General features: G+C 42.6%; 1 protein-coding gene across 7 annotated transcripts in view; it reads left to right on the forward strand.

The window, feature by feature from the left end:
• The window catches only part of ARHGAP33 (Rho GTPase activating protein 33), a 251,481-nt gene that overhangs the window by 143,611 nt on the left and 90,831 nt on the right, over positions 1 to 17,039 (forward strand). For all 7 annotated transcript variants that reach the window (XM_033962518.1, XM_033962514.1, XM_033962513.1 and 4 more), the window contains 3 exons: positions 6,917 to 7,014; positions 7,373 to 7,457; positions 16,175 to 16,258. In XM_033962518.1, the coding sequence (XP_033818409.1) occupies positions 6,917 to 7,014; positions 7,373 to 7,457; positions 16,175 to 16,258 (267 nt within the window). The remainder of the gene's footprint in view (positions 1 to 6,916; positions 7,015 to 7,372; positions 7,458 to 16,174; positions 16,259 to 17,039) is intronic.

The following is a 17,039-nucleotide window of genomic DNA, read 5'->3' on the forward strand; positions in this document are numbered from 1 at the left end:
CCATTCAGAGATCAGCGCAGGCCCAGGCGGCGGGGGGAGGTTTAAAAATATGCGGTGGCGGCGGGGGGAGGTTTAAAAATATGCGGTGGCGGCGGGGGGAGGTTTAAAAATATGCGGTGGCGGCGGGGGGAGGTTTAAAATATGTAGCGCCACTGCACAGGGAGCCAGGCGGAGAGAGGGCAGTTAAGCGATGCAGCTCGGGCGACTTCGTTGTGTGAAACGAAGTCCGTTGTACGAATCAAGACAAGAAGTTCGTTGTGCGCAGCGTTCGCTGTGCGAGGCGTCCGTTATGCGAGGTACCACTGTACTAATAAACATATTTAAAAGCAAATGTATAACCAAAATGTGAAAAAGAAAGATTATCCATAAAATATAAACAAATAGAATAGTCACTTAAAACCCACACTAAAAACTAATGCATGTTCCAGATAAAAAAAGGAAAAAATTTTAGCTGTATTGTAGAACAATTGGGATCCTAATGTTGTCAAGGAACAACATTACGATCAGTTAGAAATGTAAAATATTCAGAGAATAAATTTCCCAAATTGTGAATTATATGCTTGAAGCAAAAAGCTGTCTTCAACAACCTCTGTGGAGGTCCAAGTTGATGGAATAATTGCAAGTTGTAACATTTTCTAGTGAAGACAAAAGCTATTTAAAAATTGATGCTGAGGGTTTAGTTTCCTCCTTTCTTACTCCCTCTTGCCCAGTCCTTCTCTTCTGTCACATCTCTGCTCCTTTCTCTGTCATTCTGAACCAGCTGCCCGGGATGGGGAGAAAAGGCACCTCAGCTTCCCAAACTGTCTTGAGGATTTTTTTTCTCAATTTTCTAACATTTTATAATTCTTTAACAGTATTTCTTACTACTATAGCAGTACTAGACGTACACTGTGCTGTACATATTATATGCAGGTATTTTTTCTGTCCCTACTGGGCTCACAATCTAAGTTTGTTTGGATTATTTTTGTACCTGGGGTAATGGAGGGTGAAGTAATTTTTGCTCAGGGTCACAGAGAACTGCAGTGGAGCTCACTAACCATTAGGCTACCCCTCCTCCCCTTCCTACCCCACTACTACTACTGAGAAAATTAAAGAGTCATGGGGTAGGTGGCAAAGTTCAGTTGTGGATTGGAAATTAGTTATCAGAAAATGGTCATTTTTCTCAATGGAGGAGAGTAAACATTGGAGTGCGGCAGGGATCTGTACTAGGACCAGTTCTGTTTAACTTATTTATAAAAGATCTGGAAATTGGAATGAGTGAGGTGATTAAATTTGGAGATGACACTAAACTGTTCAAAGTTGTTAAAACGCATGTGGATTATGAAAAACTAGTCTTTAAGCCCGTTACATTAACGGGTGCTAGAATATATGTTTGTCTGTCTTTCTTTATTTCTGTCTCTCTGCCGCTGTCTTTCTTTCTTTCTGTCTCTCTCCCTGCCCCTGTCTCTTTTTTTTCTTTCCTTTCTGTCTCCCTCGCTCCCACTATCTGTCTTTCTTTCTCTCCCCACTTCTTTCCAACATCTGCTCCCCCTGTCCCTCAGACTTCCATTCAGCGGCTGTCCCTCCTCTCCCCCACACTTCCATTCAGTGTCTGTCTCCCTCTCTCACCCCTTTTATCTACTGTTCACCCTCTGTTTTGCCCCTTCCATTCACTGCCCTCTTTTCTCTTTCCATCCAGTGTCCGCCCTCTCTCTCTCTCTCTGTTCCATATGATATCTCCTCCTTCCCTTCCCCCTTCCTTTTCCCTTGATCTGGCATACCTTCCTCCTTCCCTGCATGCCCTGCCATGTCTTCTTCCCTCCAAGCCATTCTCTCCCCCTCTGCTCCCTTTCCTCCTTGAACTTCATCGGGCAGCAGCAGCATTCACAAATCATTGCTGTTGCCGGCTTCAGGTCTTCCTCTCTGGCGGGTCCTGTCTTCATGAAAACAGGAAGTAGGCAGGACCTGCCAGAGAGGAAGGCCTGAAGCCGGCAACAGCAGCGAATTTTAAATGCTGCTGCTGCCCGAAGAAGCCAAGCCTTAACAACAAAGCTCTCTCCAGCATTGGCAGCCGCGAGAGCGAGGTAGGGATATCGCTGGACCACCAGGTTAAACCCCCCCTCCCCCATAAACTTACCAACGATGATGGCGGCGGTGCTGGGGAGGTTTGAAAAGCCATTGGCTGTGAAGTATGCCACCTGCATACTTCACGGCTGACGGCTTTTCAGGACTTTAAAAACTTAGCAACGATGGCGGCAGTGCTGGGGAGGGTTTGAAAAGGTGCCACGGCTCCTCTGTCAATCCCCGCCTGACATGTCTCACAACAGCAGTTTAAGTCTGGAGAGGGGGTTTGTTACAGGATTTATGGCTTGTTAAAAAATTTCTGACGTTTGGACAATGGAGGCACACGATCGGGAAAGGGAGCCAGAGCCGGCAAGACCTACGTATCATGGATCAGAGATCACAGATCACGCAGGTATGAGTGCGCATACGCGGCTAGCGTTTTATTATATTAGATTGCAGACAGACCTTAGGAAATTAGAAGGCTGGGCATCCAAGTGGCAGATGAAACTTAATGGGGATAAGTGCAAAGTGATGCACTTTAGGAAGAATAACCCAAATCATTGTTACCAGATGCTAAAGTCCACCTTAGAAATTAGTGCCCAAGAAAAGGATCTGGGTGTCATTGTAGACAATATAATAAAATCTTCCTCCTAATGTGCGGCGGTGGCCAAAAAAGCAAACAGGATGCAAGGAATTATTTAAAAGAAGGGATGGTTAACAAGACTAAGAATGTTATAATGCCCCTGTATTACTTCATGGTACAACCTCACCTAGAGTACTGCATTCAATTCTGGTCTCCTTATCTCAAGAAAGATATAGTGGCACTAGAAAAGGTTCAAAAAAGAGTGATAAAGGGGATGGAACTCCTCTCGTATGAGAAAAGACTGAAAAGGTTAGGGCTATTCAGCTTGGGAAAGAGATGGCTGAGAGGAGATATGATTGAAGTCTACAAAATCCTGAGTGGGGTAGAACGGGTACAAGTGGATCGATTTTTCACTCTGTCAAAAATTACAAAGACTAGGGGACACTCGATGAACCAATAGGAGGAAATATTTTTTCACTCAGCGAATAGTTAAGCTCTGGAACGCATTGCCAGAGGAAGTGGTAAGAGTGGATAGCGTAGCTGGTTTTAAGAAAGGTTTGGACAAGTTCCTGGAGGAAAAGTCCATAGTCTGTTATTGTGAAAGACATGGGGAAGCTACTGCTTACCTTGGATCGGTAACATGGAATGTTGCTACTCTTTTGGTTTTGGCCAGGTATTAGAGACCTGGATTGGCCACTGTGAGAACGGGCTACTGGGTTTGATGGACCATTAGTCTGACCCAGTAAGACTATTCTTATGTTCGTACTTATCATTTCTATAGCACTGCTAGATGTACACAGTTCTGTATTTAAAAATATTCAAGAGACAGTCCCTGCTCAGTAGGGCTTACAATCTAACTCAGACTTAATGACCAGACCACACCAATTCACCCCCAGGTCGATGTGATATTGTTTTCCTTTTTCCAGGCTAGGAATTCCCACTTACTCCCCTCCCCAGACCAAGGATGTGAACTGTGAAGCCTTAGTGTAGTTAATAGTTTAGCAACTACCGGTAACTATGCACCCTATTTGGTAAGGCAAGCCAAATGAGGTCCCGGATTTGTTGATAAGCTGTTCATTACTGATGATTCTTAGGACTAACTCTATAGATTTGTGGCACATAAGTTTCACCAAAGTGTAAGATTTTTTTGGGGAGGGGGAGGGTCAATATACATTTTAGAGCTAATGTAAACCTGTAATAAGATAAACACTCCCCCCCCCCACCTTTTGGGAACATGGTATCAACAATGTAAAATCAGAGAATAAAGAGTTGAGGCTGGAGAGGCAGGCGGATTCGTAACATTTGATGAGCATATCGGGAAATTTGTTCTCAAAAATTTTGAACACCCCCCTACAAAGCCAAAATAATGTCCAAGGGTAGCATTTCCATCCCTGCATTTAAAGCAACTGCTGTCATCTGTAATTCACATTTTAATTGCTCTATTTAGTGCTATATAGGCTCTAAAGTTATAACTCAGATCTGTAAATTAGCATTAGCCAATTTTATGCAATAACCATTTAATAGGAGCTAAATAATTAGTGTATGCTAAAATAAATGGATGCTTGTTAACCCTTTCAGGACCATAAGGATCGTAGGCCAATTTTTGTGGTTTTGACGACATTTTTATGGTAAAAAGGGCTTGCAGATGCCAAAAAATTGATTTTTTTTGTGAAATATCATTATTTTTTTTTTTAAAAATCAAACTTCTGGCTTATGGACAGTGTGGCAAGTGAATCTTCTCGTCAATCTGGCAACGATGCTAATGAATGAATGTCGGAACCAGTTTGTTTACATAAAGGCAGTATCATATGGAATCCATACATATCAAATTTAGAACTGTAGACTATCCCAATCAAAATTTATAGGATTTTAAAGTTATGGGACAAATATGTCCCTTGGTCCTGAAAGGGTTAAGAGAATCAAAACACTAGTAAAATGTAATGATATTTTTTTTAAAAAAATTTCAAAACAAGATTCTTCTGCACACCATGGGCTTCTACCATGTATGTGTGCCCAACCCTGATGTTCTGTTTCCTTACTGATGCCAAACTTAACAGTCAGGCTTATGTTGCAGCCAGAAATCTGTGCTGTCTGTCTGGCTCAGTCTGTTTCTTCTAGAGCATCTATTCATATAAGTGTACGTTGCCAGTTTGGTTAGGTGTCCGTCACTTTCATGTGCCATAGGTTGTAATTTTCTATACATTTTAACATTTCCAGGCTTTTTAATGTCTGAGGCTATATAATAATTATTTTTAACTCGTTGGGAAGGAAGGGGTTGTCAGTACGTATGGTTCTCTTTGATGTAAACACTTATGTTCTGTACTTTATAATCTAATCTAATAAAATGGTAAGCCGCGCATGCGCACTTCCTATGTGTGCGCCGGTTTTCCGTGAGCTGTAGCGACACATAGGAAGTGCGCATGCGCGGCTTACGGTTCTTTGAAAGACGCGGCGGTGGCTACTCTCACGATCCCTGCCTGCGTCGGACTTCTGACGCAGGTGGGGATCATGAGAGGAGCCACCGCCGTGTCTTTCAACTAAAAAAAAAAAAAAAAAAAAGTCAAGACGGATGTCGCCGCCGCGACTGTCGGCCGGCTGCAGGCCGCAGAAGCTGTAGCCCGCCGCGGCCGAGCACGGAGACGGGCCAAAGTTTTTTTCAACTTCAGAGACGCTGCAGCGGCTCTCTCTATATCCGGTCGTCGTCGGCGTCTTCGTTCCTCTCCCCGACACACCTGAACCCCTGTTCAGCCTCCCATCCGACCCTCCCTTCCGCTCCCTTAGTTCCGTGCCGCCGCTCCTTTTCTCTTCCCGCCCCGCGGTCCCAACAAACGTCCTTACTCCAGCAGGGGCCGCAGCACTCTAAGCACGCTGCTTCGCGCCCTGCTACTGCCCTGATTTGCTCTGCCCGACACGGGCAGAGCAAATCAGGGCAGTAGCAGGGCGCGAAGCAGCGTGTTTAGAGTGCTGCGGCCCCTGCTGGAGTAAGGACGTTTGTTGGGACTGCGGGAAGGGGGCGGCAAGGGACTAAGTTGGCCGGTAGTGCTGTTTTTCCGTGATGGAGGAACACGCAAAAAGAAAACAAAATAAAGAAAATGTTGGCCCCCGCCGAAGAAGCGGAAGGTGGAGGAGGGGCGCGAGGAGCCGGAGAGCTGTATGTAAGTGTGTGTGTGCGTGTGTATAGCCGAGGAGGAAGTGCAGCAGGAGCAAGGAGGTGGGGAGAGTGGATTTCCCCTACTTGGATGTCAGACATCAAGAGGATTGGAGTAAAAGCTTTGGTCCTGTGATCCTCACTCTTTTCCTGGGGCTACTGCTGGACAGGGGGGGGAGCAGGACATAAAGGAGAAGAGCTACTACTGGACAGGGGGAGGAGGGAATGGGAGGGGTGCTGATGGACAGGGGGAGATAAAAGGAGAAGGGCTACTGCTATATGGGGGGAGCAGGGAAAGGGGGAGAGGTGTTGCTGGACAGGGAGCAGGTAAAAATAAGGCAGAAGGGCTGCTAGCACCCATTAATGTAACGGGCTAAACAACTAGTATCATTATAAACAAATTAGTTGTAAAGATTTTGCTTTAATGTTAAAGAACTGCACATGTGTTGCTGCCTTTTCTCCTGTTGTAGTGAGTATTGTATTTGAACTTGATTGGAGGGATGAGTGGAAAAGACAAGGAGAGACATCATTCTGTCCCTTAGAAAATATAAAAGAAGGCTTTGATTTCAGATCATGAGTCCTTTACACTCTAGTCCTTAACCAGGTTTTTATTTTAGAACTCTCTATTGTATAAGTATGAAAGAGATTTACAGTATTTGTACTGCCTCCAGATAATTGCTAATCTATCTCGTGCACATTATTTAGATTTATCTGGAGAATCTGACCAGTTGGTGGGCCTTAAGGGCCAGAATGCCCACTTTCAGTACTACCGAATCCTCAGTCTTGTATAATTTCTTACAACCTTAGGGAGCGCTTCCTGTGTTCCTCTGTACCGAGACATTAGCAAGTGACTGTGGCCTCATAAGAGTGCCTTGGTTTGGTGGAGGAAGATGGACGACTCTATTCTGAGGTATTGTGACTCGGAGCAGAGCCCTCTATAACAAGACATTTACCTCATTTTGAGCCCTGAAGGAGATAGGTGGAATTGGTTTAAACCTGTAATTTCCTTATCTATATCAAAGTAGTAGGGAACACCTTGGCTCCTAGACAGCCTAGCCTGGCCTGGCAGAGGAGATCTTCTAGCTGACTGACTATAGTTCATGATGTGTTTTTGAATTTTATTTTATTTTTTGACTGTGTAGGCTCGCAGTACAGACAGTCTGGAGACCACGGGAGAGGCTCCCTCACGCCCCTTAAATACCACCACGGGGGCCAGCATCAAAGGAAAGACAAGCAAGAGGTAAGGAAACATAGCACACATTATTGGTGCTGCATTGGAATTAGCTCTCTGTCTGGCATGTAGCACAGATCACGATGCGGTAGTGGCATGGTGCCAGGATACAGGACAGGTCATATGGGTATGACATTGTGTTGGGACATAGTGTGGAGTCTTGCAGGCATATTTGACTGCTGGGGTACAACGCAGGTCACAGAAACATGTATGAGCATTGAAACACAGTGAAACATGCAGGCATAATATGATATAAGGACATAGAGTGGGTTATTTGGCTGTGGCACTGCCAGTACACAGACCCCCTTTCACAGGCATGTCTCTAAGGGTTTTCTTTGGGTTTAGATGTTTCCTTGTTTTCTTACAGGCTTTCCATCACGAAGGGACACTTTCCAAAATTGGCCGAATGTGCCCATTTCCACTATGAGAATGTGGATTTTGGATCTATCCAGGTAGGAGAGCAAAACCAAAGATTACTTTTGAATTATACAACTGCTCACATAAAGCAAATGTTTGCAGGACAGGGGACACCTGTTTTCTCCAGAAAGACTTTTCAGAGTGGGACACAGGACTGAAGCACTGTGATGAAGACAGCCTAGGCCAGCAAGTGATTTCAGTAGGGTAGTAGAGAAGTAGATGTGAGAAGAAAAATAAGACTGAAAATGGTTCCCCTAGGGTGTAATTTTTATTTACGCATTTATTAATTCGCTTCTATTTGACCTAAAATCAAAGAGGTAGAAATTCACCAAGTGGTGATGAGCATTTTTTTTTTTTTAACTACTGTCTGTTGGCATTATTCCTAGATATTCAATGCCAGGTGATAATCTGGGCACTGGGATGGAATATCAAGGGTTATGCAGCTACTATCTCATATGCATTTAAGTGTGATATTCAGCATTTAACAGCCTAGGCGACACTGCATAAAGATAGGACTGACTTTTATATGGTCCAATATAACCACTAAAGTTAAGTGGTGAATATCAGCACCTTACCATATTAAGTACCAATTTTGCCCCTGGATTGCACACAAAATAGCTTTGAGTTTTTAATATCAGCAGATATCCTTGAACAAGCAATATAACAGTCAGGAGTTGTTTCTTGCGTGTTAAATCACTTTGAGTATCAATCCCTAGGTGGTTATAAGAAAATATACACGTACATATAAAATCATAACCAACATAATAGCTCAAAACAAAGAAACATTACCAAACAAAATAAGAATAATTGGTGCCAGAATTCTCTGAAAATAACTAGGTGTTACAATGCATAGCCAATACTGTATATACTTGAATAAGCCAATACTGTATATACTTGAATATAAACCTATCCGAGTATAAATTTAAATACAATTATTGCCCAATTTTTAGGGGAAAAATGGTAACTCGAATATAAATCAGAGGGTTTATAGTCTACTGTTCCTCCCCTTGTCTTCCCTGTGGTGCCATACCAACCTCCAACCCCCATCCAAACCGGCAGACTTTGGCACATATCCGTCAGCTAGTGTTCTCTTCCAAGCAAGAGTTACCTCTCCCCCCAGTCTACCGTGATTTCCTGGTGGTCTAGTAGTGCATGGCCACTGAGACTTCCAGCAGCTTTACGAGACTGCCGCTGGAAGTCTTGGTGGCAATTTTTACTGTGTAGAAAGAATGGGCAGGAGCGAGTGGGAATCACTTCTGCCCCACCACCTCACAAGGAAATCAGTTTTTACTCTTGCTTGGAAGGAAAGGAATGCTAGCTGCCGGCTGGTGGAGGTTGTAGGGGCATGGGTACAGGCTGAAACCTGCTGGTTAGGGGGGTGTTGGTGGCCACGGAGAGGAGAAGACTCAAATATAAACCAAGACCCCCCATTTATGGGCTCCCAAATCTCTGTTTATATTCGAATGTATACGGTATCTGAGTTGAGGTAGGGCCATTAAGTGTTTTCATTGAATACTGCTGTAATTGTTGTCAGCTTGCATGCTAGAGGAAGTTTTTTTCCATTCTTATTAATCCTGAAGTAGAGAATCCTGTAGTTTCTGGTTTCTGCAAAGTGTATCTTGGTTAAAGACGGAATAAAAAGTTGGTGGGTACCATCTGACCTAAGAGAACTTGCTGGCCTTTAAATCTTCAATATTATGTTCTAGAAATTGGTGCCTGGAAATAAATGCTAGTTACACTTGTCATTGGCAGCATAATTGCTAGTTGTGTGAATGCACACTAGCTGCCGGATTCTCTAAATAGCATTAGCCATGCCTATACTGGTGTTAGGCACAAGTTTCAAGTTTTATTTTAACTTATTGAATCGCCTATTTATTTTACTAAGCGATTTACATAATTAAAAAACCCCCCACATATACCAATATTCACAATAAGTTACATAGATTTGACAAATTGACATAAAAACTGTTTATAGAATTTCCCCCTAAGTGCTGTTTAAAAGGTAGTGTTTAAGTGCTGTATCACATAACTGCAGGTGGAGGGGGATGTATACATGGGTGAAGTGTGGGTAGGCCATGGGCGTTTCTTCCAGTGATACATGCAACTTCTAGTGCAAAAGGCATATGAGTCTTGAACAAGTGGGTTATTCTCCTTTACTTGTGAGTTTCTAGAAAACATCATCTACCTTTTTCTCATTCTCTGTCTCCTGCATCTCTGACCTGTCCCCATCTCCTAAGTTTTCCCTTCTACAAACAGGTTTTCCAACTGCTACAGGACCTTGGTTGGATCATCAACTTTCGAAAGAGTCACTTGGAGCCCAAGCAATCCTTAGAATATTTGGGAATTTGCTTCAATATGGCAGAAGGTCACGTTTTTTTGCCAAAGACATGCAAACTATACCTAAGACACCAGATTTCAAAGATCTGGGTGATGCCGGCTTCCACAGCTTGGCACTATATGCAGGTGCTGGGGTCGATGGTAGTGACCATAGAGGTTGTTCCATGGGTGAAAGCTTATCTGTCCTTTTCCATGGCTCACTATTGATCCGCTGGTCAAAGGCAGATTCTCTGCAGAGGTTGCTGACCTGGACGGTGAAAGCGCATTAAAGTTTGCGTTAGTAGCTTCGGCTGGAGTAACTGGAAAAAGGCTTGCCACTCTGCAAATCCTCTTAGGTAATCCTGACAACAGATGCCAGACTTTACAGCTGGGGAAGTCATTGCAGGGACCACCCAGTTCAGGGCCGATGATCACCCTTGCAGAAGAAGTGGTCTGTCAACTGCTTGGAGCTACGAGCCATTCTAATCTAATCTAATCTAAACATTAAATTTATATACCGCATCATCTCCATGAGTATGGAGCTCGACACGGTTTACAAGAACTTAAAATAGTAGGTAGAGAAGAAGAAAAAGGATTACATGAACTTATGTGAAGAAGGGGGGAGAAAAAAAGGGGGGGAAGGATAGAGTTACAATTTGCTGAAAAGCCAGGTTTTCAGTTGTTTGCGGAATAACTGAAGGGAGCTCAGGTTCCGCAACGGGGAGGTGAGGTCGTTCCAAAGACCTGTGATTTTGAAGAGAAGGGATTTTCCCAGTTTGCCTGCAAAGTGGATGCCGCGTAGGGAGGGGAAGGCTAGTTTATACCTTTGGGCAGTTCTGGAGGAGTCGGGACTGGAGGAGTTGAAAGACAGTGGGATAAGAGGAGGGAGGATGCCATGAATGATCTTAAAAGCCAGACAGGAACATTTGAAATGGATTCTGGAGATTATTGGGAGCCAGTGAAGTTTGGCAAGGAGTGGGGAGGCATGATCAGATTTGCGTTTTGAGAAGATCAGTTTGGCTGCAGTATTCTGGATTAGCTAGAGTCTTAGAAGACTTTTTTTGATAGATTTAAGTAGATGGTATTGCAGTAATCTAGTTTGGAGAGGATGATGGATTGGACAAGAATGGCAAAGTGTTGTTGGCTGAAGTAGGATCTAGCTTTCCTCAGCATGTGGAGGCTGAAAAAGCATGATTTTGCCAAGGAGTTGAGGTGGTCATTAAGGGAGAGAGAGGAATCGATAATGATACCAAGGACCTTGCATGAGAATTCTATCTATCTATCTATCTATCTATGAGAATTCATTCGTCTATCTCTACAGATGTTGAACTCCCTGGATGGCAAAGCAGTTCAGGTTTTCTTGGACAAGGCCACAGTGGTGGTCTATGTCGACAGGAAGGGAGGCACCAGGAGTGCTCTGTTGAAACTGGAGGCCCAGTTATTGTTTTGCTGGGCAGTAGCCCACCTGCAAACTCTCAGCAGCGGACAATGTGCAGGCTAGCTATCTTAGCCAGCAGACCCTAGACCCGGGGGAGTGGTCCCTAGCTCAGAGGGCCTTCAGCTGCTTTGTGCATTGATGAGGGCATGCAACATTCGATTTGATGGCATCAGCAGTCAACAAAAAAGTCTCTTGATTCTCCAGCTGAAGATTTGAGCCTGGAAGCACCAGCTTGGATGTTCTAGTACAACAGTGGTTAGAGAAAGGGCTGTTATACATTTTCCCCCAATGACCATGATGGACTGGGTCAGTTGAAGAATAGCAAACCATATGGTATTGGTAATCCTGATTGTCCTAGATTGGCCATGTTGGCTGTAGTACTTGGATCTGGTTTGTCTACAGAGAGACAAGTGTCTCAAACTGTCACTATATCTGACTCTGCTTTTGCAGAGTCCAATTGCCCTGTTTCGCAAAGTCCAGTTGCTTGGGCTTATGGCTTGGCTCTTGAGCAAATATGGAACAGAAAAAATAGGGACAGAAACCCCACGTAAAATCAAACAACAGAAGAACAAGTGGGGAGTGGGATAAACCATGTCAACCTTGGGGTAGACAATCTTTATTTGTAGAGATCAACTTACAAATGTAATACATATAAAATCATATGGAAAAGTCCAAATATATTAACTTTCCATATATTTGGACATTTCCATGTGATTTTATATGTATTACATTTGTAAGTTGATCTCTACAAATAAAGATTGTCTACCCCAAGGTTGACATGGTTTATCCCACTCCCCACTTGGCTCTTGAGCATGCAGCCTTAGTGCAAAGGGCTACTGGAGGTGATGAAGTCTGGGGAGGGCGTCAGTGGCTGGGAGGGTGTAGATGGGCTGGAGTAGGTTTTAATGGAGATTTCGACAGTAGGAACCCAAGCACAGTACCGGTTAGAGCTTTGGATTCTTGCCCAGAAATAGCTAAGAAGAAAAAAATTTAAATTGAATCAGGTTGGGCAGACTGGATGGACCATTCGGGTCTTTATCTGCCATCATCTACTATGTTACTATGATAGCAACCCTACTCAGCTCTAAGAAACCAGTGACTGTTGTGGTCCATGCTAAGGCTTGGAAAATTTTTCAGCACTGGTGTGCTAAGGAGAATGTGCAGCCAGTTAAGGCTCCAATGTCTGTGGTCCTAGCAGTTCTTCAGGATTGTCTTAAGAAGGGTTTGGCCACTGGCTCCCTCAAAGTACAAGTGGCAGGTCTCTTGTGTTTTTAGGGCTCGAGTAGAAAAGGTTTCTTTTATCTCTTATCCAGATGTTGCCAGATTTTGGAAAGGAGCTTTGCAGATCATCCTCCTTGGCGATAGGCATTCCCGACGTGAAATATTAACTTGGTTTTGCAGGCCCTCAGTAAGGCTCCTTATGAGCTTTTGCAAGAGAAGTCTCTGACTGATGTTATTGTTAAGACGGTATTTCTAATAACAGTCACTTTAGAAAGAAGGGTTTTAGAGCTACAAGCTCTTGCCGTGCAGAAAGCCTTTCCAAGGTTTACAGAGGGAAGGGTTTCCCTCTGCATGGTCCTTTCCTTTCTGCCAAAAGTGGTCTTGGCCTTCCATGTAAATCAGAAAGTCCAACTACTTGCGTTTCATCCCACAGGTTTAAATAAAAACAAAAAGCTTTGTGTTTCAGATCATCTTTTTTTGCTAAGGAGCCTTAGTTGCCTGATTAAGTCAGCCTCTAATGCTTCTATTTCCAGGTGAATTCACACGGCTGTGGCTTTAGCATATACTGGGAGAGTACACTCTATGAGAGGTGTGGCTTCTTCATGGGCGGAGTCCCGGGCAGTGTCATCTGAGGAAATTCATAGGGCAGCTACATAGTCTACCCATCATATTTTCATAAAATTTTACAGAGTAGACAAGGCAGCACAAAAGGATGCTGCTTTTGGGTCCACAGTGCTCATCTGCCCTGCTCTAGACTCGGGGGACTGCTTTGGTATATCCCACTAGTTCAAGACTCATATGCCTTTTGCACTAGAAGAGAAGATTAGGTTCTTACCTTGATAATCTTCTTTCTAGTAAAAAAGCATATGAGTCTTGTGGCCCGCCCTGTTAGATTTCAATTCACCTGCTTGCTGTCTTAGACATGTATGTATTTCTAGATGTTGGTGTTGGTTGTCAGACAGGTCTGAAGAGTACTGATTGATCTTTCTGTTTCAGTGAGAAAAGTGAGAGGCTTGACAGCTACATAAGTATTAGTGCTGGTTGCACTCAGATATGTAGCTTGTTCATTTTTTCCTTGTTTTCAGTTATAATTAAATTAGCATTGATTTATTGCCTTTGACAGAACAGGCTGGTTGGGGTGAACTCTATTCCCTGCCTTCCTATCTCTCCTTCTATAGGAATTTTCAACTACTTTGATACACAATGAGGAGATGGGGCACAGCTCAGAGATGCAGGAGGCGGAGCCAAGAGAAAAAGATATGATGCCTTCTACAAACACTGGTTCAAGACTCGTATTCCTTTCTGCTAGAAAGAAGATTATCAAGGTAAGAACCTAATCTTCCCTTGTAGATTACTACCAGTTACACATGACACTTGGTACACAATGGTAGCTGTACCTATTTTCAGCCATTGATATAGCGTAAATGGTTGTGCCTAAACTGAGGTGTGCCCATACTAACTTACACTAGTATTCTATAATGTTATCTTGGCGCACAGATTCTGTTATAGAATTGGCGCCTAAATGGAGGCACCTGTTTTATAGAATTGCCTGCATATTACAGTACATTATGCTGAAGTGCCTTATCGACAGTAGATTAGTTTTGAATGGTGATAAAACAGAGGTGATGTTGGTTGGACAAGTTTATGAACAATCTGACCGGTATCTAATGATATTTAACCAGCCAGGAACAGCTCCTGGCTGGTTAAATAGCACTTATCCGGTAAAGCGCTAATATTCAGTGTGAGATGGATGCTGATTATTAGTGCTTAGCGGCTAGCCTGGTCACCGGCTATGTTGCATAACATAGCTGGGTAGTGCCAATATTCAAGGGCTGACTGGCTATGTTGAGCGGCCAGATAGACCTGCTATTTATGTAGGCCCATCTTTAGCTGCTATAACTTAGCCTTTCAACCAATGAATATTGGCTTAACCAGCTATGTTTTTAGTGGCCAAAAATTTCCCAGAAAATTCAATGCCAATCATCGAATTCAGCCCAGCACTGACTTTCTGTGTTTACCGCTGACACAGGAAATAAATGGGCTGTCTCCCATGGTCTAAATATCAGTCCCAGTATGTTCCTACAAGAGTCGACCTTTGTAGGACCTTTGATGGCCCCGATAATGTGTTAACAACCATGATCAGCTCTGGTGGGCTCTTGAGAATTCTAATCTTCGTCTCTGATAGTGAGCCAATAAGATTTCTTAGTTTGATTGTTGGCCTAGCACGGCGTTCGAGTAAGGTCACTATTACTTTAAATTGAGAGAATATATCCTTGTAAATGCCTTATTAAATATCTTGGGTTAAAATATGTATTCTATCTGCCGGAGCAATTAAGATCATTTCTAGATTGGGACATTAGGTGAATAGTATATTAGTCATGGAAATAGTAGGACCCTTCGTTAAGCTATATATGGTTTTATTTAAGAGTTTCATATTAAAAAAATTGCTCCTCTCTTTTTCCCGGAACCTCAATATCTCTGTATGAAATTCAAATTGCTCAGGTTCACAGTTTGGGGATAATGTGAGATTCATAATTGTCTTTTGAAATGCATATATGTAGTGAAAAAAAAACAAAAAAAAAAAACCAACCTCCCCCAAAACTCTCCTTTTTAAACTCCAAATTTTGAGCAGACTCAAAAGCTGAATTCCTTTGAAAGAGTTTTTGATGGGTTATGCAGAGCCTAGTATTTTTGTCTTAAATTATTGTAATTTGCTATTTTTAGGTTACCAGAATTGAGTTTAAAGGTTATTTAAATATTGCAGCTTGGCTTATGTGTCTCGCTGATTGTATTTTCAACCTGTCATCCTGGTTCTGAAACAATTTCACTGGTTACCAATTGGAGAAAGAAACATTTTTAAAATATTGCTTTAGATACATAAATCTTTAAAAACAGGAATTGGACCAGTATCTTTTCATGATGCTTAAAATATGCACTCCAAAATGGGAATTAAGATCTGAAGAAACATGCCACCTGCCTATTCTAACCTTGAGGAAGATACATTTTGAGGAGACTTAGAAGGGGGCATTTTCAATTGCAGTCCCAATAGGCTGTAATTAGCGGTTTTTACATGATGATGACCCACTATGTTTAAAAACTTGATGAAAGGATGCTTATTTACTAAACTATGAGCAGGTGTTGCAGTTGATGTTTGAATAGATGAATATGAGGTAGCAACCTTTAGGATAAGACAGGATATGAACTAGGCAGATTAAATTTTTATTATATGATTTGATGAATTATATGAATTTTTAGTTTGTTGTTGTAATTGTTTTTTTTAATGATTATGTATGTATAATGTGTGATTTACTTAAGTTTAAAACATAAACTATTAGTTTCAAGCTTTTAAACTTCAAATGGTAACATACGGGCAATAGAAGTGTCAAAGGATGGAGCCTTTTCCATAATAAATTAAAGGGAAGCTCTGAGATATTATGGTGCAAGCCAAAAATAACAAAGGACTTCAAATTTGGGAGAGAGATGAAATCAACCCATAATGCAAGACTAAATTGCAAAGCATCCCATATTGTAAAACCACTGTTTGGGGTCCCAACCTGAGTAGGGACTTCAGAGAATGATGTTATTCTGCGCAATCTGGGGGAACACGTTTATGTGCCTATGTGAATTGCATTCATGACCACAGAAAGATCGGTGAGCACTGCTGTATTTCTATCCTGATGTCACTGAGACGCCATTGTAGTGTGTAAGGTTAGTGATGGGAGGAATGAATAAAACTCCATCAAGTAAATAAGATACAGCTCTTTCCTATTCTTACAGCTTTCCCTGTCTCTGGATCGGAGTGAAGATGCTGGAGCTGTTGGGGATGTGGAATTGGAGTTTGTGGTCCAGGTTACCTGTCAGGTATGTAGTTTTTACCTTTAGCTCATGTTTAGTATTGATATTGGTTTGATATACCACCTTTCATTGTCACTACAGCAAGACAGTTTGCAAAGTTTAATTCAGTAATAAAAGAGGTGAAGGAGCATTGATGTTACATCAAATGTTACTGGAACGTCGTGAAGTGATGGACTTGTCGACTAAAGCTGGACGATTGTACGCTCAGTGTTGGTACCCTTTTAGCTCGACTTTTACACCTTATGTTCAACACCAACTCTGGGGTACTTAATTGACTTCTTTTCCCCCTTTTGCTTTATCTTTCTTGATTTGTCACCGCTGCTGCCGGGGTGGGAGGGAGGGTGGGAGGGGGGATGGCGGGTTGGGTGGGTGGGGATTGGCCTTGTGTGATATTTGAAAATGGGGCTATGTTTTGTTCATTGCTATGTTTATGCTTCAATAAAAAAGGATTTAAACATAAAAGAGGTGAAGGGACAGACACAATCCCTTCACCATCCCTTTACTGTATATTCAAAACTTTGATGAGAAAACTAAAGACTAAGGATAGTAAGGAGGCAGCACTTGGAGTCTTGGTTATAACCACTTATCATCCCCATCATGTTTGACCGCCTATATTGTTGGTTTGGTTGAAAGACTATCAGAGGTCAATCAAGTCCAGCATCTTCTGTGTCAATTCTCTACAACCAGGGGTGGAAAAATATTCTTAGAAAACTTAGGTGCTAGTCAAAATTAGTAGGAACCACAGAAAATGGGGGATGGGAAGGAGAGATTAGATCCTTATTTATTG

This window comes from Geotrypetes seraphini, chromosome 11 (genome assembly GCF_902459505.1).
Source record: "Geotrypetes seraphini chromosome 11, aGeoSer1.1, whole genome shotgun sequence".
NCBI lineage: Eukaryota > Metazoa > Chordata > Amphibia > Gymnophiona > Dermophiidae > Geotrypetes > Geotrypetes seraphini.